The 25,378-nt window shown below is 33.2% G+C and overlaps 1 protein-coding gene across 3 annotated transcripts in view; it reads left to right on the forward strand.

Moving 5' to 3' along the window:
• Positions 1-19,366, forward strand: part of LOC129928227 (uncharacterized) — a 43,521-nt gene extending 24,155 nt beyond the window's left edge. For all 3 annotated transcript variants that reach the window (XM_056041520.1, XM_056041523.1, XM_056041524.1), the window contains 2 exons: positions 13,266-13,338; positions 14,365-19,366. In XM_056041520.1, coding sequence (XP_055897495.1) covers positions 13,266-13,338; positions 14,365-15,251 — 960 coding nt within the window. In that variant the 3' untranslated portion in view covers positions 15,252-19,366. The remainder of the gene's footprint in view (positions 1-13,265; positions 13,339-14,364) is intronic.
• Positions 19,367-25,378: the final 6,012 nt, after the last annotated feature.

Consider the following 25,378-nt stretch of genomic DNA (forward strand, 5'->3'; position numbering starts at 1 on the left):
ATGTTTTTTGTTTGGTGTAATGCACAAATTGTAAGACAAATTTCCTTACGGATAATAAAAATTATTATTATTATTATTATATCTAGAATTTAGACCAGTAGATTTAGTATTTTAGGTAGTAAAATACTTTTATATTCTAAATCTAAACTGGATCTAGATCTAATTATTCTAGAAGCTTAGATCTAGAAGACTAGTTGTCAAGATTTGACTACACTATGGCTAAGGCTAATGCACTAGCTTAGTAGGCCTACTAGATAGATCAAGAGACAGAGTACTAATAGACTCTTGCCTCGTTGGGTCTCAAATCAGCTACAGACTTTAGAGACAATTTAGGAAGGCGATCTTCGATCCAATTTCAAGAACTACAATCTACTATGTTAGAGTCTAGCTAGAGATGGTAGATCTAGTCTAGAAGGCTGATCAATTAAAAATAAAATCAATCATTTCTAAAGTTTGTAAAATTATATATAGATCTAATCTATCTATTTATAATATAATAAAAATCTATGTGGCGGAAAACAGATTCTCTATTGAAAATGCATTTTTCGAGTTCAATATTCATTATCTCTGAATATAGACCATCTGTGGTATATTTGCTTTTACTGATGGCTAGATCTATGTTTCTGGAAGCTTCATTAGCAAAATTTTTGTGAAATTCGTTTTTATATTGAATTTGTGCGTTTGTGAATATCATGAAGTATTGCCAAAAAGACAGACAACATTTACTTTTGGATTTATGTGATCCCATTTCAAAAGGTAAGAAACATATTTTAGAAATATAACTCATGTATAAAATACATACTTAGTATTTAAAAATGATTGTTGCACACCATAAAGAAAAAAAAAAGTAAATAAAATGCTTCTTTTGTCTTAAATTTGAAAAAAAATAGCCTCGATGCAATTTTTGAATTTGTGATGTCGCCAAACAATGTGTACATTTTTTTTTAAATATTATTTATATTTTGCCGATTTTCGCTGTAAAACACTTATTTTTGTATTTCCATCATAATAATTTATTATTATTTTTTTATTTTTGGTTATTTAAAAAAAAAATATTTATAAAATCTCGTTTTTTTTTAAACCAATGAGAATGGAGGTCGCCGGAACTAACTTCATGACCTCCCTTTCAATGTGCTTTTTTTAAAAATCATTCGCTCAGAATAATTCGAAGCGATAGCATCTAGCAAAGGTAATTATAGACAGAATCTATTACAGATAATTCAGTTCATAATATCAACTGCTTAGTTAATTATTCTGCTTTAATAATAGGATGTCGTAATCTTCAATAATTAACTTCAAGGACGGGAACACGGGTATCTATCTTAAGCCAGGCGCGCGCGGTGAAAAAAAAACAAAACACGCGTTTTGACTTAGTCAACCTGAAGGTGCACCTCTGAATTGAGATCCTAGTCTGTAAAAGCTAAAAACCTATAATTTTTAAATTAATATCGACTACTACGGCAATTATTTTACTTTAATATTGGTGCATTGCATGCGTCATAAAATCGGCCCGGCAATGCGATGTTTCAGCGCGAGGGGGGGGGGGGCACATTTTGAACTTAGATTTTAGATCTAAATTAATCTATCTCTAGATCTATAATAGTTTCTACAGATCTAGATCTATAAAGACTAGATCTTAACCATATTTTAAAATCAATCTAGCGAAATGCTTTTAGATTAGTTAGACATAGATCGATCTCTAGGTCTAGGACTAGATCTAGGTCACTGGACTTAGATTCTGAGATTAGATTAGTCTAGATCTAGTCATTAGAGTTAATAAGCGTGAAATTATTTAAATATTTACTGATCTAGATCTAAATTCTCTTATCAGGATAGATTAGATCTAGAACTAGATGATTTAGATCTATATTTATTATATATAGTCATTTCTAGTAGATAGTCAAGTAGCGATGTACACACGTGGATCAAGAATCAAGACCGTAGTGATCTAGTCTAAGTCTAAATGTAGACTCTAGGTCTTAGATCTATATAATTTATATAGCCTTATATCTACGTCTAAATATAATTCATAGTAAGACTTAGGACTAGATTTTAAAATGGAAAAAAATATGAGATCTAAATCTACTATCTAGTCATTTCTAGATCTAGTAACTAGTACTACTAGTAGATAGTCAATTAGCGATGTACACGTGTGGATCTAGGAATCTAAATGTAGATTAGATCTAAGATTTTATATATCTAAATCTAATTCATAGGATCTTATAAACTCAGTAGGGTTAAATTAGATCTGATCTCTAGATCTACATCTTAAATTACTTAAAGTTAAAGTGGAAAAAATCTAGATAGATCTAGTGACCTAGTCAATTATAAACAAGAGTAGAAGAGATTCAATAGACATAGTGACATAGTTAAAAATAACAACAAACACATATTAACCAAATTATAAAAGTTGTTTTTATTTTTTTCTCAGCAACAGTTACTACAGATACAAAGATTGAGATTATTTGAGATAGTAAACAGAATAGTCAATAGATATAGATCATGCACCATGCAAGTTAAGCTTTATTAGGTCTAACTCTAAGTAGAGTACTCTAGACCTAGATCTAAAAAGTGATCAAGAACTAGAATAGATCTAAATCTTGTTAATATTTCATTTAATATTAGATCTTTTCTAGTCTAAAATTATACATATCTATAACCTTTATCTAAAATTGATATAAATAGTATCATGTTAAAACATGAAGATAAGAGAAAAAAAAAAGACTTTTTATTGGTAGCGTGGGCCGAAGAGGGGGCTTATTTATTAATTATAAATACTTTTTAAGGTTGTTGTTTTTTTTTTCAAATGTTATATAAATATACTTTACTTTGTGACATAGTTTTAAGCAAATAATATTGTGAATTTGTGAAATTCATGGATTATTGGACATATCTTCTGTGAATTATGGATTTTTCATTATTAGGGGTAAGTGTGTTTGACCTCATTTTTTTATGTTAAATACTTGTCTGATGATAATGAATTTACTTTTTTTGGATTCCTCTCTTCTTGGGCATTAAAATTGATACATAATATGTCTAAACTGATTATGTTTTTGTTATTTAGGATAATGATAAAGTATAATTTGCAACCTAATTTTTTTTACGGAGGGGGTGGGGTCTGGGGTGGCTCAATTAATTTGCATAAATGACTTAAAAAACTTGTTTTTATATTTTTTTCAAATGTTCTATAAATATACTTTACTTTGGGATATATTTTTCTATAAATAATATTGTGAATTTGTGAAATTCATGGATTATGGGACATATCTTCTGTGAGTGAGGAATTTTTCATTATTAGGGGTAAGTGTGTTTGACCTCATTTTTTCAAGTTAAATAATTGTCTGTTGCTTCTGATTTTATTTTTTTTGAATTCCTCTATTCTTGGGCAATAAATTTGATATATAATATGTCAATAAAAGTAATTTTGAAATTGGTCAAAAAAATGGTCCTTAAAGTAGAATGTTGAGAGCTCAATCTGTTTTCCGCCATGTCTACTTTTTTAAATATTTAAAATGATATGGCTAATGATATTAATTATTTTAATTGAGACATTGACATACTGTCACATACTAAGTAACAAAATAATTAGATCTTATACTAACTCATAGACTCTACTTATACCGTATTATATTAAACCTTCGAGTTTACGTTCCACTATCTTGACTTGATTATATTGACTAAAAAAAGGGCACTATGATTATAGATGTAGATTATTATCTATGATGATTATCAACTAGTAGATCTATAAGTAGTATCGTCACTATAAGTATTTAATCAGTATAACCACTGCATTCGTTTCATTCACTGTCTGTATCAATAATCGTGTGAATGTGATGTGAAAGTGAAGTCTAGATTTAGATAGAATTGATAGATTATATAGATCTACTATTAAAAAGTAGTATTATTTATTATAGATCTACTATTAATAAGTATTAACTATACTAACTATAGTATAGCCAGTATACTGTATTATACAGTATAGCTATAGACTATTGACTATACAATAGACTAGTCTGACTAGATGATTTTAGATTAGATCTAGACTAGATCTATAATATAAATATTTATATTGATCTCATGTATGGTCTAGATCTAGAGAAAATAGAGTGGGTCTCATGACTAGACTATATTAGATCTTTTTTTTTTTAAATCGTTAAATAAATCTAGACCTTAGTCTAGGTGTTGTAGATCTAGATTATTCTAGATATTATACAAGAGATCTATATAGATCTAGATCTATATATAAATCGGTTTTTTTAAAATTCGCATTCGAAATTTTAAATACCCAGATTTAAGTATTAATATACCCATATTGGTAGGTCCGAGTTAATCATTTATTAGATCTATTAAAGCATGTCTATATAAAAGATATTATTATTTTAAAAATATATTATTATATAAAAGATATAGTTATGAATATTTACATTAAAAAATTAAACAAATGAATTTTTCACTTTTGCCAATTAACACTCTGGCTAGCAAAAAGGATGACTCCTCAATATTGTGAAAAGACGCTAACTGCATGAGTTGATTTGGAATTGTATTTTGTAAAACTAATTTTTAAAAAAATATCCTTCATGAGAGAGAACGAAAAAAGGTTGTCAAAAAAAAAGCTGACTGGACTACGCAAATAATGGACCAGCCTCTCTCTCTTGATATCTTGTTAAGAACATTGGTGACCGGGAAAAGTGGATGGTTTGGTTGCACGGGACAGATGATAATAATGACATGTACATAAAAAAGTTCCAGATTTTGTGTAAAATACCCAAATGAGGAAGTACTGGAAACACCTATTTTAACGAAATGGCCTTAAAAAAAATCTTTTGTGACGATCCCTTATTCAGGGAAATTGTATCTATTTTATCAGATAGTCAGAAAATGGATAAAGTTTTTACAGATCTAATAAAATATAGTGTGGGGAAGTTTTACTCTCAATGAAGGTCAATCCAAGTGGCTCTCGGAGTAAATTTCTTCTTTGGCATCCTCATCGATTTTTCTAATGGTATGGTGCGGGAAAAAAGATGCGCGACGGCACTCTGATCATAAAATCTCGAAGCTGGTGTTCCATTAGTGTAGTTCCATGGTTAGGTCTATATGTACTCAATATGATAGCTCTATATCCATATATACAATTGTTACTGAACAAAGTAAACGATAGTGTATGCTATGAAAAAAAATTGTAAAATATTATACATCAGTCATTAATAAGTGTCAGTTAACACCAAAAAATGTGTGAAATATGCTACAAGATGTTTACACAACACCAATTAGTCATAATCAAATCCAATGTGCTTCATCAATTTTTATACATCAAATATATTCAACCAACAGATCAAATAGATCCGAAAATTGCTCAATATATGATCAAAGATCAATTATGTATGGCTATTAAATGTGCCAGGTTATAATAAGAAAAAATATAAATTAATGAGGAAAGAAGAAAATATGTATGAAATATATAAGAAACAAACTGTTACGTCTCCATATTGGATGAGACTCTTTAGACATGAAAACGACAAATCACAGTTTATAAATACTTTAATCTTTATTAATACTGAAAACACTTTCTTGTTCATATTCCTCCATTTTGGTTCTTCTTCTCATTTCAACACGCATTCGCACCATTTCACATTTACACTAAGATGCGCACGTAACACCCCCCCTGTTTAACAAGTTCGATGCACATCGAACGTCCAAAATACAAATCACTGAATATATTATCAGACTATTCCAAGTTTTAAAAAATCGGTAACATATAAAACCATAATGTAATAACTAAACAAAATCAAACACAATGTCATGTTAATACCAATACAATTCCAACATTTTAACATGTATCTATAAGTAATCATATTTCTATTAATACAACTCCCCACTCATAATTTTATGCCTGTACAAAACACCATCATTCCTGTCGCAATCAAATAGTTAACAAACAAAGTCTATCTTGCTCCATGCATATTGTAACAACAATATTCAATTCATTACACATATATTTATTCATTGTAGAATAGAACATTAATTAGTGTCCATCATTCCTACCTTTTCTAATCATATCTATATAATTTTAACATTATTGACATGCCATCCTTTCCGCTTCCCTCCTTTGCAATGATGTCCCATTGTGATCCTACTACCGAATGTTCTAGCTGTACTGTTTTCTAGGCTGCTAATATCCCTCTCTTTTCTCGTATACGCCTCTTCACTATTGTACCTTGAATCCTTAATTCTAATTAACTGTTGACACTGTCTTCTAATATGCCCCCTTCTCCCACAATTAAAGCATAAGATGTATGGACTTGTACGTCTATATGTGGGTTTAAGTCGCTTTCTCTGTACCACTGATTGCCTTACTTTACTTTGATTTGGACCCATTCCTATTGCATTGCTTTCTACCTTATCTGTTAATTCTTTCTTCTCGTGCTCTCTGCTACCCATGTCATCTGATGGATGATATCTTATGTCTTCGTCCACATCCCTATTTCTACCTCGCGTAGACATTATCCCATAATATTTCTTCCAATTCTCAATCTCCCTTACTGAACATATTTTCACCCCATGAATATTTCCAATAATTAAATCTATCTCACCCTGATCTACAACACAAGCTTCCACTGTCCCCTAAAAATACGGTGTGTCTATACTAACTTTAGCAATCGGTAATTGTACAATATTCCCATTAAACATAACACACTTCCTAGATTCGCCTGTATATTCATGGTCTTCCACTAAATTCTTATTCACTCCAATAATAGTGCTCCCTGTATCCCTGATGGTCTTGGCTGCCTTTTTCCCTACGAATTTCTGAAAAATCTCCAATGTTCCAGTATCAGATGACAATGATAAGCCTTGCTCTATTCTACCTTTCTCCCAGTCCATTCTTTCCTGTCTGTTTCCTTGATATCTTCCGTTGCGGCTATCATTTTGTCTTTCATATGTACCACTTCTATACTGTCTATCTTGTGTCTCCCTTGTTCTGTGAGAGTTATTCTGTGTCTCACATGTTCTGTTAAAGGCAACTATTTCTTCTATATCACTGCCTCTAGATAATTTCTTCTCGGGATGTGCCACTTTATAAGCCCTTATCAGTCTTACTATGTCTTCTATGGATTTCGGTTTCCTCTCCAACAGAAATATTTTTAATTCCTCCTGACACTCGTACATCACTTTGTCCAGCATGAGAAATGTCTTAAGAATGTCAAAGGTTTTTTCTACCTAAGCGATTTCTATCCAGTTATCGAAATGGCTGCTCATTTTGTCCAAGAAGGTCTGCAGATCATCCTCTGGTTCTATCTCACAATTAACAAACTGTTGGGGATAGAAAGCTTCTGTTTTCCCGAAAGTTCGAAGTAGTTGTTCTTTCACAATGCTGTAGTTACCCTGGTTCATACATATTTTTGAAGGCACCTCCGCTGTAAATGATCTCGACAATAAGAATGTCCATTTGTCTTCAGGGTACTCCAGTTCTCTCATTTCTATCTCGAACTTCTTCAAAAAAATGTCTATGTCCATTTTGTCTTCGTTGAATATCAAACCTTTATATTTTGCCAGTTTATTCCCTGTAGAGTCACTCTTTCTTTTATCATCCTCTTTTCCTTGGTCTGTTTTTAACTTTTTCTCTGCTGTCTCTTTTTCAAACGCTAATCTTTCTCTTTCAATGGCGACTAATTCATTTTTCTTTTCCCTTTCAATTGCTACTATCTCCTTATCCTTTTCTCTTTCTCTTTTGTCCTCCTTATCTAATCTCTCCTTTTCTTTTTCTCTTTCCATCGCTAATCTCTCCTTTTTTTTCCCTTTCTCTTTTGTCCTCCTTATCTAATCTCTCCTTTTCTTTGTCTCCTTCCATTACTAATCTCTCCCTCTCCATCAACCTTTCTTGTACGTATTTTCATAGTTCTGCCCCTTCAAGCTCCAACAACCTTCCCTCTTCCTTCAACGCTGCTACCTCAGCCTTGTCCGCCATAGTCTATTACTAATAATATCGAATCGAATGTTCTCCTGTCTCTAGATCTAGACTTTACTATCTCTACTGTCTGTTGACAGGAGATCCACTGTGTATAGAGGGATACGTGGGTTTTACCTTTGCGTTGGGCGCCACTTGTTACGTCTTCATATTGGATGAGACTCTTTAGACATGAAAACGACAAATCACACTTTCTTGTTCATATTCCTCCATTTTGGTTCTTCTTCTCCTTTCAACACGCATTCGCACCATTTCACATTTACACTAAGATGCGCACGTAACACAAACATAGAAACAATATATATCTATATTATAAAGTAGAATGTGAGGGGTATGTATGTATGTATGTTACTTATAGACATCAAAACCGCTTGACCAATCTTGATAAAACTAGGCAGGAATGTTCCTTGGGTACCAACTTAGACCTTAGTGAATGTATTGTAGCCCTAAAACAAATGTAAGACCCTCAAAAAAAAAAAAGTTGTCCGACTCTATTACAGCTATAGTATTTTATGGATCTAGGCCATGTCTACAATGTTGACATGAGAAAAGATAGAAAGGATTTAGACCTAGATCTAATTTTAAGAAATACACTTTGCGCAGATAGTTTTTTACTTTGACACATGAAAAGACAAAAGAAGATCCATTGATTTCATTATATAATAAAATTAACCTTCAATTTTGTGTTTCAAAAGCATTTTTTACATTAATTAGTTCCTTATATCTGTGATTACAGATTTCCTGACGAACATTCTTTCATTAGACAATTCCGTAATGAATCGCGTACTAAATATTAATTAATTAATTTAATTGTTTACTTTATAATCCCATCCCTAGATCTAAAACTCTAATTCAACTCTAAGATGATAAAACTTCTCTTCGAACAGATAGTTTTATACTTTAATACATAAACATATTAATTAAAGTCCATTCATTTCATATTTTGATCAAATAAACATTCAAATTTGGTTTTCTAAAGCTACATTCCCTCACGAAAGCTGCGAAGCCGAGTTGAGATAGGCCTAGATCTATATTCATTCATGAATCGCGTACTAAACATTATTTCGTTTAATTGTTCACTTTATAATCCCATTCATTTAACAAAGCTATCACTCTTTTCGTTTTTAATAGATTAAGAATGTATCGACTTCGGGTAAACCGATTTTCGCAAAACTAATTTTATTTTCGTAGCGAAAGAGAAATAACGTGAAAGGATCATTAGCTACGTTTAACATACATCTAAATCCAATCCACTAGATTATCCAAAAGCATTTTTACATAAATTAGTTCCTGATATCTGTGACTACAGATTTCCTGGCGAACATTATTTCATTAGACATTACCTAATGGTTACACATTAACACATCTCTCTACTGAGTCTATTCCTAGGCCTAGGTCTAAAACTCTTATTGAACTCTAAGATGATTTTTAATTCTAATTATTGTCCATTCATTTCATATTTTAATCAATTAACATTCAAATTTGTTTTTCTAAAGCATTTTTAATATATTCGTTCGCTGTTCGCTAAAGCTGCGTAGCCGTGTTAAGATAGGCCTATATTCATTCATGAAAAAAAGTTCACGCATGCGCAGCACAGAATGAACTCAATAGTCTATTAAAGCTCTAGATTAGTGTAGATTTAGATCTATGTCTACCTCAAGATCTACTTTATACTTTATACACATGAACATACAAAATTTAGTCTATTCATCTCAAATTTTAATCAAATATATGTAGGCCTACAAGCAAATGTTTTAATTTAAAAAAAAAAATGTATTTAAGCCTATTAGCTATTCTGATTTGATAGCTTCATTCACACTATTTTTACATTGACACATTCGCTTTACTTATTACATTATTATTTCGTTTAATTGTTTACTCTCACTCTCAGTGACTATATCGACAGTAATGCGCAAATAAAGACCCGCGGGTCGCGGGTAACATATGTCTAGTATGATATATAGTTCGTCCATCGTGGTTCGATTATGACCACTTTGTCATCCAGGGAGCTGAGGGCTTTGCACTGGGGTTTTATGCCTCCTCATGTGGCTGGTGAGACCTATGTGAGCCCGGAATGTTCGGCCGCACACTGGGCAGGTTATTTCAGCTGGGGCTAGTGTCGTTTGTCTTGCTTTTCTTTTGTGGCTTTTTCTTCTGCCAGCGTTGTTCTTTTTTCCTCAGCAACCTGTGCGCCAGTTTTCACAGCGCGACGCCATGATGCTCTGTCATGTGCCTCTGTCTCCCAGGTGCCTGGGGCTATGCTGAACGCCTTCAGAGAAGCTTTGAGGGTGTCCCTGAAACGCTTTCTTTGCCCACCTTGCGAGCGCTTTCCTTCGCTTAATTGGCCATACAAGAGTCGTTTAGGGATGCGGTGGTCTTCCATTCTGTAGACGTGACCTGCCCATCGCATCTGGGACTGCATCAGGATTGTGTGGATGCTTTGCAGACACGCTCTTCGAAGGACTTCTGTATCTGGTATTTTGTCTTGCCATTTGACATTTAGTATTTTTCTTAGACATGTCATGTGGAAGTGCTTTAGTTTTTTTGCATGTTTACTGTACACTGTCCATGTTTCTGAGGCATAGAGAAATGTAGGGCGGATGACGGCTCTATATACCCCTAGCTTGGTGTTTGTCGTGATACCACGTCTGTTCCAGACATTTGTAGACAGTCTGCCATAGGATGCACTGGCCTTGGCGATACGCAGGTCGATTTCACTATCGATTTTTCCATTTCTGGAGATTGTGCGCTGCCAAGATATGTGAATTTGTCCACTGCGTTTATATCCTGTCCATTTATAGTAATGCTTGGATCCGAGTAGGCTTTCCCAAGAGCAGGTAGATATAAGACTTCATTCTTGTTCGTATTGATGGTAAGGCCAAAGTCTGAGCATGCTCTTGAGAAGTCACTGACGATGCTCTGCAGATCGTTTTCAGAGCAGGCATTTAGGGCACAGTCGTCAGCAAATAGCAAGTCTCTGATTACTGCTGCATTTGTTTTTTATTTTAATTTAAGCCGCCTCGGGTTAAATAGGCCACCATCAAATCTGTATGATATATTTATCCCGTTGTTTTCTCTATTTGTGAATGCATCTGTCAGCATAGCGGAGAACATGATACTGAACAGTGTAGGTGCTAGGACACAGCACCAAACAATATATAGAACACCACAGTCTGCTATAAAAATAAATTAATAAAAAGAAGAAATAGGACAGGAAAATTACAGATATAAAGAAACAGGACCTTCACAAAAAAACAATATAAATTACAACAAAATTTTACAATGACAATCTCACAAAAAAGACTATACATGTACACAGACAGTTTTCAATGTGGTCTAATAGCTCCTTACAACAAGGATGGCCTCAACCGCATTGGGCTTTATCGAGCTAAGAGAACAGTATGAATGAGCCCTACAGATCCTATTAAGTAATAGAAATGAAATATTTCATTCACAAACCAGTCCCACTCCAACGACCCTTTGGTAACAGTGAATGAAAATGAAAAAAAAAATAACTGTAGTTTATTATTAATAACTATCCTCAATATTCAATTTCAATTACTTTATCAAATTTTTACTTACATCACAGAAAAATTCAATATAATTCAATGTATAACTAATTCAAATATTCACTACTTAATAATGACTTACAGTCTGCTTCTGGTGTAGCATAGTGTAGTTAGACTTTTTTTAATCCTCCTAATGCAGATCTCTCATAATCAAGTAATTATATAGTAATCCAAGAGGTAATCCAATAGTAATCCAATAGGTAATCCACTTAATATGAAGCACAATAATGAAATAAGATGATAATCCATAGATCACTAGATAGAAGTAATGCAAGTATAGCTGCAAATAATTCAAAAGTAATTATAACATAATAATCTGGTAATCCAATAGAGGCTTTAATAAGTTCAAGTTAATATAATCCACCATAAAAATAACAGGATAGTAAAATATAATCCTATCAATAATTCAATAGCTTCAGCTCAGGTAAATTTTGAATAAGTAAGTATTCTGAAAAAAAAATATTATGACCATATGTAGATAAAGGTCTCAACAGAGAGCAGCTTTTCTACAGGACCTGTTTTCTTCAGCTTACATGGCGTAGACTGCCTCTTGACCATGTGGTTAGTTCTTAAAAAAAAAAAAAGATTTTTTCCCACAATGCAACAGTGGCCACTCGATTTCCTCGTGCGAGACCACATTCTTCATAAACAAGTGAATCTCGTGGATAACAACCAATAAATGTCACTAACTATCAAACAATGATGTGAACCCCCCCCCCCCCCAGAAAGAAATACCCGATCACATGGATTAAAGAATTCATTTTGAGCGTTTTGTCTGTCAGTCTGTCTGTCATGTTCATATAAATGAAAGTCTAAAAGCTATTCAAAATCTAATTAACCTTTAATTTTCTTCCAAACATTTTGCAATAGTTTTAAGCATCTATAATACATTGTTCCGGATATTAAAATTGTAAGGTTTCTCTTTATTCAGGCTCTCTGCAAACTGCACCACACGACACCATCATTTTAAAGAACTTGACAATTCAGGGCTCCAAAATAACGTAACACTTTAATGATCAATAAATCACAGCCAATACTGTACAATTGGCAATAATGTAACACAAACAAACATTCATTGGAATTGATTTGTTTTTTCTACAAAAACATCTGGAATAATCTATTGTAGATAATTAAAACTATTCCGATGTTTTGGAAGGAACATTAAAGATTAAATCAGATTTTCAATAGCTTTAGGTGTTGATTTTATTTAAGCGTGACGGATAGACCGACCAACAGACAAAACGCACATAAATAAGTAGCTTTTATCCTGATGGGGGCACTAAACAAAAATAAATAAAATCTGATTATTTAAAAATTTTAAGGGATCTAGTTTAGTGCAAAATTTTTCCGCGGCCTTAACGCTACTGCATAAAATTCCGGCATAAAAAGTCCATTTCTAAAACAATGTGCGTAATATTTACATACAAAGTGCATTCTTACCCTTTATAAACAAAATACAAGTTATCTTTTGATTTTAGCAGCTAGTTGACCATAAAAAAAAACCTTAACTTATATTTATATTAGTTGAGAAAATTTCTTGGACATTTTAAAAATTTATTTGACTTAGTGATACAGAAAATACACAGTCTGCACAAACCTAATAGCGGATTTTCCCCTTAAGGGGCACTAACAATGAAACACTAACAATAACAATATTTATGAAATGTTTGGAATATTATTAAATATAATTTAACATTGATAAAGTTTTACTTTATGCAAAAATATTTTTACAGGTATACCATGACTGTGCAGCAGAGAAAATACCACAAAGACATCAAAATATGTTAGAAAAACTTGATTATATTGGTAATTATATTTCGAATACATGGCATATTAGTAATTATCATACTTCTTAAAAGATATATATTTATATTCTTTCTATAATAGTGGTAAAGTAATGAACATATAATAAAAATCAATGCTAAGTCAATAGATTTGTAAACTGTTTATTACAAATATCGAATTAGACGCAATTGAAAAACGATAATTAATATTGAAATAATTAATATTCACTCTTATCCATAGAAACTGAGCAAGGTAATATAAAAATAAAATCTGATAGCAAAAAGAAAGAAAAAGAGATGTTTTTTAGTTTATTGTTTTCTGTTCCTGGTTGTAAACAATGTAATTAATAGTAAACTGCAATTTTATTTAGAATGATATTTATACATACATTTAAATAGATGTTTAAAAAAAGGAACAGAGGGATTTCTTAAGGTAAAAAGGAGGCGCGGTTAGAAAAAAATTACTTGGTCAATAACCACTATGAAAAGGTTCGAATCCTGTTAAAAATTGGGATTTTTTATTTCGATACACAAGCTACTAACTTTTAGTATAAAATATTAACGTATGAATTAAAAAGAAAAAAATATAAATAGTATAAGAAAAAAATCATTAAAAAAACATTTAATTAGCTGTATTATATATACTATACTAAAAAGTTGCCCAACTCTATAAAAGTATTACTATTTCATGAATTTAGATCATATATCTATGTTTACGTGCGACAAGACCGAAATGATCTAGATCTAGTTTAAGAACTACACTTTGCAAAGATAGTTTTTTACTCTGACACATGAAAATACAAAATATAGTATAAAACGGATAAAGAGACTTCTTTTCTGTATCTTAACCACTTAATAAATATTTAGAAGTATGGATTCGGTCAGTCAAGCAAGATTAATTTTTTTTTTACTTAATGTATGGTTTAGTGTTTGTTTTATTTTCTTCTTATGATTTGCTACTGTGTTTCTTTTAATTGTTTATTTTTTGTTGTTTTTTTTTTTGCATTTTAAAATATTAACATTCAAAAGTATTTAATATTTTAAACAGATCAACATGAACAACAAATAATGGGAAAAGGAAAGGTTGATCCTCAAGAATATCTAAAAAAATGCATGAAGAATCCAGGTCATATACATTTTATACCTGTCACTACATTAACATTATATCATCTACCTGAAGGTCACCGTGATACCGATTTGTATGAGTTAATGAAAGCTGCAGCTGATTTGACAGTAAAAATAAGTGTCGCTACAACCAGTCCAAAAAGACCTGAATTTTGGCCATGTACAAATGTTCCATATCCTTTTCATAAATCTAAAGAAAAGCCACACCTGAGGACTGGAAGTGGAATGATAAACAAAGTAATGACAGGGTTGGAAGCAATATGTCCATGTGATAATTGTAAACATTCGAATAAACCAAACACTGATTGGTGGACTATACGAGTAGGAACAGCCGCCAATGTTGTATACAACGACCACGAGGCAAAATATGCGACGTTGAGGTTGTTTTATGATACAGAGGAAAGCCAAGATGTTTCTGTTACATGTGCACGAAATATTCAATTATACAAAAACGTTGATGCAGACTATTGCTGGTTTAATTGTGTGACTTGTGATACAGAACTTGCTAACAAATTGGAGAAAATGATTCAACGTTATGAAGCTCTTTTAAAGGAAATTACAGCAAAGTACAGACAAACAAGAGACATTCATAAATTGATGTTTCTAGTGTCACATCCTCATGGTTGTTGTAAACGTATTAGCATTGGCCAATGGGATGAGAAATCTATAGTAAGAAAAAAAAATAAAACGTTTACCTACTCAACATATACATGTCCAGGTAGTAGTGGAGCCTGGGTTTACTGTTTAGGATATGACTGGAGCATTCACGGAGGGACTATGAAATGTGGACTTAATTACAGTAGAATGTAGAAAGATATTTTTCAAATATAAAAATAAAAAATCAATATTTCATTAATGATGCTAAATTATATGATATATACCTAACTTGCTGTTATAATTGATGACATGTATCAAATATATCGTTTTCTAAAATTCGTGATCTGAAATTCTTGTTTCAAAAGTTCTCAATTAGTACTTGTTACTTATTTTTTGTTTTGAAAAGCTTCCTTTACATGACACTATTTAGGCATCTACCCACTCTGGATAAACTCGTTCCGACATGATCTGCAACCACTTTAGTATTAATCAAGCCTTTCCAACTAAGCTGAGCAGTGAAATAACAATCAGGGCCGCCGCTAGGGTTGTGACCGCCTGCGTACGAAATTAAATACTCTCCTCCCCCCCCCCCCTTTTTTTTAAAGATTTTTTTTTATTATGACTGAGCTGGGCCATGTACCAAAAGCGCTTGTTGATTTAAATCCATTTTTTCAGAATTTTCCTTTTTTTCCTTTCATTTTCACACCGTTGTTATATACCAAATATTTCCTATTTTAACTTTGCATTGTATTTTTTTTATTGCGAAGTCACAAAGTCATTGTCCAGTTGTATCAATAAGTGGGCTAAACCCAAGAAAATGTTCATGTATAGCAACATGAGGTATGTAAGAAACAGAAGCAATAATAATAGTGATTTGTTCGGTATGAGGCATATCTGGTGTAAAATCTAATGTTTTGTAAAAATATTTGTGTGCTTATATAATTTCAAGGATTTTATTGTCTTATTCATTCGTATTTTTGAAATTGCCTGTATAAATGGATACAAAATGGGTGTGTCAAATAAAATAATTGAGAATCATTTAAAAGCGAGTCATGGCTGATAATAATTCGTTCTATAAAGGATTGCTAAGGCAGATTTTCAATATCAAGCATTTTTAATGCGATTTTTCTATTGTTTTTTTTCCTTTTAAGAGCAATTTTTTTTTTTACATTTTCTTTCTGTATTATATTCGTGTCTTTTGAGAATTATTATGACCCTAAAATCACCTTAATCATTTACTCCTTTTTTTAATCTATTATGTCGTCTCTATTTATTCCTAAAACAACCGACAAGGACCATTAAATGTAATACAAAGTGACTCGAAATACAAAAGCTAATGACGGTGAACCTTTTTCAACATTCAGTAAACTTTGATAATGATTATCACGATTCTATTTTGGAGAGATGTGCATTGTCTCCACAATTATTTAACAACGCGGATTCGGAGGTACCTAAACATTTATCCAACACACCACTAAGACAAAAAAAAAAGCAATCAATGCTAAATATTTTTCTTGAATAGATATTATTATAAACCTAATGGTGATCCAGATGCTGATAGGAGTGTGTGCAGTAAGCCAACGCAAATCGCCCCTGTCAACCGCAACGAGCCGAAACCGTCAACTACAATGTCTGGCGAAGTTTCAAGGAATATCTAAAGTACTTAGGCCAGTCACGTCCAATATAGTCCAGCGATGTTCGATCCAGTTCTAGAAAGCCATTGATGACCCCATTTAAAGAGCAAGGTATCAGAGTCGAGTCTGTTACAACTTCCGTACGTTACGACAGAGTTCAACAAGGTACAGCGAAGCCAATAGAGTTTTTGCTACATTAAAAAGTTGCTACGGACATGGCGATATCCAGAACAATGTACAGCCAGTGATACAGTTAGTGTTAGGTGTTGCCAATATTATAGTATAGTCTGTGATTTATTGGACATTAAACCATCACGTTATTTTGGAGACCTGAGTTGTTAAGTTCTTTACGTTGGTGATGTAGTGTGGTGCAGTTAGCAGAGAGCCTGAATAGAGAGATACGTTACAATATAGAATAAATAATGACTTGAAAAAAAAAACAAGTGTTTCTCAAACATTTCCTGGTGGCGTCCCCTACATGATAAAATGTTCGTTCTAGCCCCCCAAACTGAGGTCGTGATTTTTTCTTAGAATGTTATTAAAAAGTAAAGAAATCTTTTTTTTTGGAAATTGTGTTTCCTACATAATTTTTAAGCGATGTAAAAAAGTTTTTTTCTGGAGATTGAATAGAATAATCGGCGTTTTCCGCTCAAGTCAGCAAGGGGTCTGATTTCGGTGCCGGGCCCTGGCGCTGAGCGTATTCTGGTGTTTTCAGCTTCAGAAATTCTTTCTCCTAGCGTTTACACCTTTTTCTCGTAGTAAGAAGAAAGAATATAAAATAGCCAATGTTGAAGACTTTTTCTTTTAGAACGCACTATTCATCCTAGTAAAAAAAAAGTCTAATAATTAAGCGACCTCTATGGTCAATAGTATTATTCGAGGGACATTTATTTATATATAGCACACGGACGTCTGTAGTGGAGACGTGATCTTTTTTACGATCAAATGCCGAGGAATATTTTTTTTACACAATTTTATTTTTGCTGTTTTTAAAAAGGATTTGCTTATTTCACGAATATAAAAGTCAGATTTCTGAATGGTAATGACATGCTATCCCCTTTACTTTAATTATATGTAAGCTCTGCTAAGCGCACTGGATTACGTTCTTCGATTTCTTTCCTAACGACATTAAAAAAAATTGACATTAGTTTAATATCAGAACACGCTACACTTTTTTTTAAGATATATTTTGAGAAATTGGGTTAGGGCTAGGGTTAGGGCTAATTTGTGTGACACATCTCCCCTTGACGCAGGTAAAGTCAAAGGTACGAAGATAAGACTAGCACCTAAATCTGGTCGTCGGCGTCATGCGTCTGGCGATCATCTCTTTCGGACTGGTCATTACCTGTGACACCAATCCCGCCCCCTCTCTTCTTGGCACATTTCACTCCTTACACATACTCTTTCCTCCACCCTTCCCTCTCTCACGCGTATGATGATAATCTGTTTCCAACACTCCTCTTGTCATGCCCTAGGTACGAATCTTAATCCTTATTTCCCAGAGCGGCCCAATGTCTATTCTTCACTTTCAATCTCTTCGCCCCTACGTCTTTATAAGCTTGTGTAGTTTGGAACATTGACTAATCATTTGTCCAGCACGCTGACAAACTGGCAAAACGTTCGCAATTTCATTATTTTATTTTTTTACGGAATTTCTAGTGACAATCTATATAAACAATGGAAAAATATCCGTCTAAGAGAGTAAAAGAAAAAAAAATCGCGTGAAGGATATCTCTAAGTTTTCGATAGGTTTAGTGCAAATCATTCTAAGTTCTGGCGAGGTGAACTTAAGAATGACTGTAGAGCTCGTCTACACACAGATGCTGTAAACAAAGACCTTTTTCTATATCAACTAGACCAGCAAAACCATGGATGTGATGCTGCACAACTTCAGGCTGCCTCTATTTTAACAACAATTAAAAAGAAGGCTGCTACTTCCACAGAGATCCCATTTTGTATCATAAACAGCGGTCTACAAGGAACTTTAGCAGCAGTGCATGCGAAATTGTCCAAGAAAGACGCTTTGCATAAAAGTAATTCAGCGGAGCAGAATCGAAACGCAAGAAGCTTTTCCACAGCCTGAACATAAGTCAACTTTGACTATTCCATTAGAATACCAGAACTATATAGCTTCACCTGAGTTGAAAGAAAAGTTTCTTTTATGTAACTCGAGAGAAAATGACAATAAAAGAATTTTACTATTCGGTAGAGAATCAAATGGCAGTTGGAGCAGTGAAATGAAAAAGCTTTACGTGGATGGGACATTCAGAATCTTCCCTTCTATATTCTCACAGATCTACGTTATTATAGCAGAAATATTTGGTTTTATACTGCCTGTCCTATATGCACTACCGCCAAACAAAGAAGGACAAACATATCGCCACATGTTTGAAGCAGTGAAAGAGTTGTAGCCAGATCTTCATCTGTTTCTATGGACTTTGAGCAGGCTGCTATTTGAGCTCTTCAGTCAACTTCTCCGTTATGTGCTATACATGGCTGCTTGTTTCATCTGACATAAAATATTCGTAAGAAATTGGCAGATGAAAATCTTCTTCCAATGTACAACAATGATCCATAGTTTGCTTTGGCCGCTATAATAATAATTAGTGGTGTCTAAGCATACTTTTGTGTTACATTTTGTTATTATTTTTATTAGCAAATTTATAATATATAGCTGGATATATCATACTTTCATTAAATAAACCAATATTTATGTAAACAAATAATTGCATAGATTTTTTTTCGATCATTGTTTCATTTTGTTTTTGTTTATAAATTAGTGTAATACCTAAAACAATTTTTTTATAAATACAAATGTGCCTCTTAATAAACACATACAAAAGCCAAAATGTTAAAATAATTACGCAAAATGATGAGAAACAAAAACGCACATTTACATGCTGCAAATGATAAGTCACATTGATTAATGAACATTAGTTCCAATTAAATACGTTATGTTAGAAGATATAAAAATAATTTCTAAAAAGAACGTATTTATAATTGTAAGTATTAGGTGACAAATATAAATATTGCACTTAGACTAGCTACCGAATGTATACGACGTATTTTTATCAATGAGTAGAATGGACCTGCTCACCAAGATGTAGAATGCTTGATTCGTGTATCCTTGAGCTACACCTAAGACGTAACAAACATTAATAGTGAATATTACATCATATTCAACTTTAAAACTTTAGCAGCCAAAATAACGTTTATTAATTAATATTTTAACTTCATAGTAGTTACACAAACATAATCCAGGTGTTAAAACACACATTCTGATATCATTTTTCCACATCACAGCGGTATCAAATATATCAAATGTAATAAGTGCTCTAGAATAGGTGTACATACAGGCGAGTAATAATACAAATCTCAAATCGTCTGTTCTGCTCCAAGTACCTAAGAAAATTGCTACTAAAATATGTGTACTGTCCCAAGTCACAAAGAACGACTGCTACTGACTTAAAGTGAATTTAGTCACTCTCACTTCCTATTTCTCTATCAGAGGTTTCTCGTGCTTTCCACCTTCTTTACCCAAGGTGAACAAATAACACTCAATGTCAAACTAGACTATGACTATAATGTACAAGAACTACTAATAGTTTTTCGCTTAGAAATGTATTTAAAATGTTTAATTAACATATTTTCCACAGCATTATAATAAGAAAAAGAAAGTATACATTCAACCCCTTCCCGCCACACAAAAAAAAATAACTTGGACTATTTGGACTTACGAATGGCAGACAGGTCTTGTGTAATGTTAGTCATCTAACAATGATTAAATAACAAACTTAAATACCAAAAATAACGGACACAAATAATTCTTGTTCTGTACATGACAATAACGTTAGACACAAACACACATACAAAACATAGCTATGTTTCATTCTTTTTAAAGAAATAATACAATGAACATAAATAGTAAAAATAAAAGTTCATTTCTCAGACATTACGATCTATGGGGCAGACGATGTCAACGTAAAAAACGTGACCAAAACATTTCGCGCCGAAACGCCTCATGCGCCAAAACGTCTCATGCGCAAAAACAGCTGCACTAAAACGTCCTGCTTTGATGATTTCTACCTAAGACGATGTGCCAAAAGTGCATGAATGTCTTCATATTTATTTTAATTGCAACTGAATGCAAAAATACATTTGTGTCGTGTTGATTAACATAAACATAAACGATTAATAATAAACTCTTAGTGTTGGCTATAAACGACACATGATCTGTTTATTCTTACGCCCATCCATCCATCCCAGTGGCGCTACAGCCCATGGAGGGCTCTGGCCTGTTTCAACACATCCTTCTATTCAGATCTCTCCTGGGCCCTTCGTTTCCAATCCCTAACCTCAAGCTGTTGTAAATCTGCTTCCACATCATCCATCCATATCGTTTGGAGTCTGCCTTTGGGTAATCTGCCTTTTGCCTGTATACGATTTTCGCTCCTCTGACATTCTTTCAAGGTGACCTGCCCAACGTAGTCTGTTCTTTTTTATTTCTTTTTTTATTTCGGTCACTATTGGTGGGTCTTCATACAATTGATATATCTCATGGTTAGTGCGTGTCCTCCACCCTGTTTGACACCATAGATTTCTTACGCCATCTTGGTTGATAACATCAATTACAAGGGATGCTACTCCTAACTGTAAGCAATACAACCTATATAACATGCACATCAACATTCTTCCTTTTCTATAGCCAACAAATCTTAAATCAGAAAATCTTTGTGATTAAAATAACAAAATTAATAACACATTTTATATGGTTACATTGTTACAACTAAAACTAAAAAAAATTCAACTGAGAGTTTGACACATATAAAATAAATATCACAACTGACATATTAAGGTTGTTAACAGAGTTCTAAGTACACACCATAATATGTATGCCAGAATGGTCTAGACTCTATTTGTTTCTAGAGTACTTGTTCTTGTTGGCTTATTACTTTCGCAATTATTGTCTGTTAGAGAAGAAACTACTTCAGACTGTGTTCTATGTTGAGAACGGTTAGAAGAAAAATCTGGCCTTTCATTATCATCATCCAAGACATTCCCATCATATACACCAGTGTTTTTCAAAATAGTTTTCCTTGGCAGAATATGAAATATGTTGCATATGTAGAAGTCTTCATTATCTCCCTTGTTCTTATAAGATCTTGGAGATTATTGTTCCTTGCCATCCTGTTTGTTCTGGGCTTAAGTAATAAATAGTTTATATTAGATGGAGTTTTGATAAATCCCGAGCTTGCTTATCATATTATCTTTTTACTTGTCCTTTGTATATCTCTTTCTTCTCAGCCACGTGTTCACTTAAATACTTTTAAGTGCCGATGACTACTTTTGAGACACATTGCAACTGGGTTAATTCCATTTCATTAACGAGGTGTGTCAACTGCCTTATCTTATCAGCCATGCCTGTCGGGCCCTCCTCATCATTCCATCATATGCAATGTGTGCTGTGTGCTGGTTTTTCTACATTTCATTACCCTTCATGGGCGCCCGCAGAAGTTTTTGCAGGTGGGTGCAAGTCGTCACTCATGGCTCAAAGGCGTAAATGCAAGTTTTTTAATACAAAGAATATTAAAGAAAAGAAATATTGCACTACGCCACCCATACCTTTGTGATATTAAGTTCACAGTAAAAACTTTGGTCCATGAAATAAAAGCAAAACAAAAAATAACACGTGAACAAACTATGTACTGTACACTTTGGTCAGTTTATCTGTGCGATCCGTGCATCACGACGGTTGATCAAACAAAAAATGCAAACGCTGCCAAAACTGTCAATAACTTTACTACTGAATTGCTTCTTGTCTCGATGGACAAGCCGTCCATGAATGCTTATCTGCAGTGCTGATATTCTTCATAATGTTGCAGCTCTTGCATCATTGAAGGATGTAGACAAAAAAAGTTGAACTGAACATTATTATTGCTTGAAAAGCGAAACGTGAAAGAAGAAACTAACTACAAATTCTCGGTAGCACCTACTCAATACCCTTTTTGCCCGCCAGCAGTCTCGCCTTCCTCAAGATGCCATCCTTGAAGTGTTCCTCATAATATCCAAGTTGGCATTTATGTCATTAATGTGACTGCTGATTTGCTGTTAAGCGGCCACTTATGCTAAGATGGACAGACTTCTACATCACGGAAACTGTTTCACTAAAAGATGAATAATTGACAATTAATAAGACAAATCAGCAACACATGAGTAGCAGTCACAGATTACGCATATGCAGTTTGTCAGGTTTCACTTACAGCCGTTATTTTAAAATACGCCAAACAGTCAAAGATCTTCTCAAAGTTGTTACTTAACGCGCGAAGAAATTCGTATTTCTCAGCCCATAATGTCTCACACAAAAGAGGTAATTTTAGCATCACGCTCTCTCTTATAGAAGAAATAGATAATTTTCTGAATGACACCAACAGCATTACATATATCTGAAATGGCATTCAGGTCAATAATAACAAGTTTAAGTCTGTGGGACTCGCAACGGACAACGTCTGCTTTAGAATATTTTTTCCATGCCTAAACACAGTTTTAAATGCTACCCATCACGGAGCAGTCATCGTAGCCATGGCCGAGTAGTTTGTCCATGTAAAAAAATGTACATAATGTATTCGCTGACAATGAAGTTGGACACAGGCAGTGCGTCTCTCTAAACACCAATGGCAAAACCAATGAATTCTTATCGAGTACAATCGCCATAAACATGAACTCAAAGTCAACTTTATTCATTCTACTTCCTGTTTTCTACATCAGGAATTCCACGTGTCTTTTAACCTCTTAACATAAGGTGAACATTAAATCAGGCAATGTCAACTGAGACTGTGACATCTACTTTTTAAAGTTGTAGACAGTATAATTAAATAATATTTATTTTGTGACGTATTTGTAATGTTTTAAAAATCAGCTTTATCAGCCAATTAAATGCAATAGTTTAATAGTTGTTGTTTTTTTAAAGAGAAAGAAATTTTTCCTAAAAAAATTGCAATGAAGTGCATTAAAGTCATTTGCATGGCTTAGAAACGTTTAACTGATGAGCACTTTCAATTTCAGAAGGTCACGATCAAGCTACAGGTCTATCTGATGTTAAATGTATTGAAGATAGTCAACGTAATATAGGTAAAAAAATTAGGAACCATTTCAATGCATTATATTGATATGTTTAGTTTCTAATATATAGACGATATATTATATTTTGTAATTTAAAAAAAAATAGGACTATTTTATCGTACATACTTTTATTATTAGGTCACCATGAACAACAAATATCTACACTTGGAGAGGCTGACCTAGTTAGACATTTGGCAAACTGTGAGAAGAATCCAGGTCATACAAACTTTATACCCATACAAACATTCAGTATCAAGCATCTTCCTCAAGCTCATCAAAATACTGATATGTACGCATTTATTAAAGCTGCATCTAACCTGACAGTAAGTATAAGTGTAACTAAGACCCGTCATGACAGACCAAAGTGTTGGCCAGACACAAAGGTCCCTTATTTTTTTTACGACATGAGAGGGAGGGATTGTTTGAGAACTGGAAGTGGAATGATTGTTAAGGTGAGTCTATGTTACAAATTAGCAGTCCTCTGTAAATGGAATGTTTCAGTACAGACAGCCACAAGCGTTGTTTTTGATGTATCAGAAGCAGAGTACACGACCCTGAGAGTATTTTATGATACGGAAGATAGTCCAGAGGTTGTTTTAAAACATGATTTTCGTTGTTCTGTAAAGCAAGACGTACACGAAGACACATGTTTCATTGACTTTGAAACACATAATGAAGAACTTGTAAACAAACTACAGAATTTAGTCATATTACATTAAATCGACAGGTGAATACAACTGCTAATAATGATGATTTTATGTTTATTGTGTCACATCCTCATGGTTGTAGTAAAAAGATCAGTCTTGGTCAACGTCTGGACAGACACACATCGAAAGCTATTTATGACAAGATTACCTACTTAACCAGCACATGTCCAGGAAGTAGTGGCGCTGTTGTCCACTGTATTGGATATACAAACATGAACCACACCGGATTTTTACAATCAGGAGAAAACTATTGCAGTTACAGAGGGTCTTTATACAGAAGTGACTGACGTGAAAACAATAAAGATAAATGGGTTTAGTATTTTAATTCAAATATTCATATGTTTTAATCCTGATAAAATGAACTATTACTTTGAAAGGTTTTTATTATTTCTAGTTTTGAAAATGTCGAAAGTTTTTACAAAATTAAACTTTGTCAACTGGTGATAAGTTTGAATACCGAGAGAGACACAAAGAGACACAGAGTATGTTTATTTCCTATGCCACGACCAATCCGAATCAGAATTGTTTTATTCTAATGCCATTCTAGCATGATATGGGTAAAGAAAGCCTCATCGTACTACACTCAAAGTCTTTGTTTAAAAGACAAGGCTAGATAAAATGTTTATAACATGCAGGGTATGATTATCTTTCTTTTGGTAGGAATTCTGTAATTTAGACATTGCATCAGTTGACATAGCCTAATTTAATGTTCACGTCATGTTAAGAGTTTAAAAGATGCGTGGAATTCCTGATGTAGAAAACAGGAAGTAGAATGAATAAAATTGACTTTGAGTTCAGTCAAGTCAGTCAAGTGGTATACTTTGGACCGGGTGGTCAAGTCAAGTGGTATCCTTTAGACCGGGTGGTCATGTAGTATTTT

Source organism: Biomphalaria glabrata, chromosome 9 (assembly GCF_947242115.1).
Source record: "Biomphalaria glabrata chromosome 9, xgBioGlab47.1, whole genome shotgun sequence".
Classification (NCBI taxonomy): domain Eukaryota; kingdom Metazoa; phylum Mollusca; class Gastropoda; family Planorbidae; genus Biomphalaria; species Biomphalaria glabrata.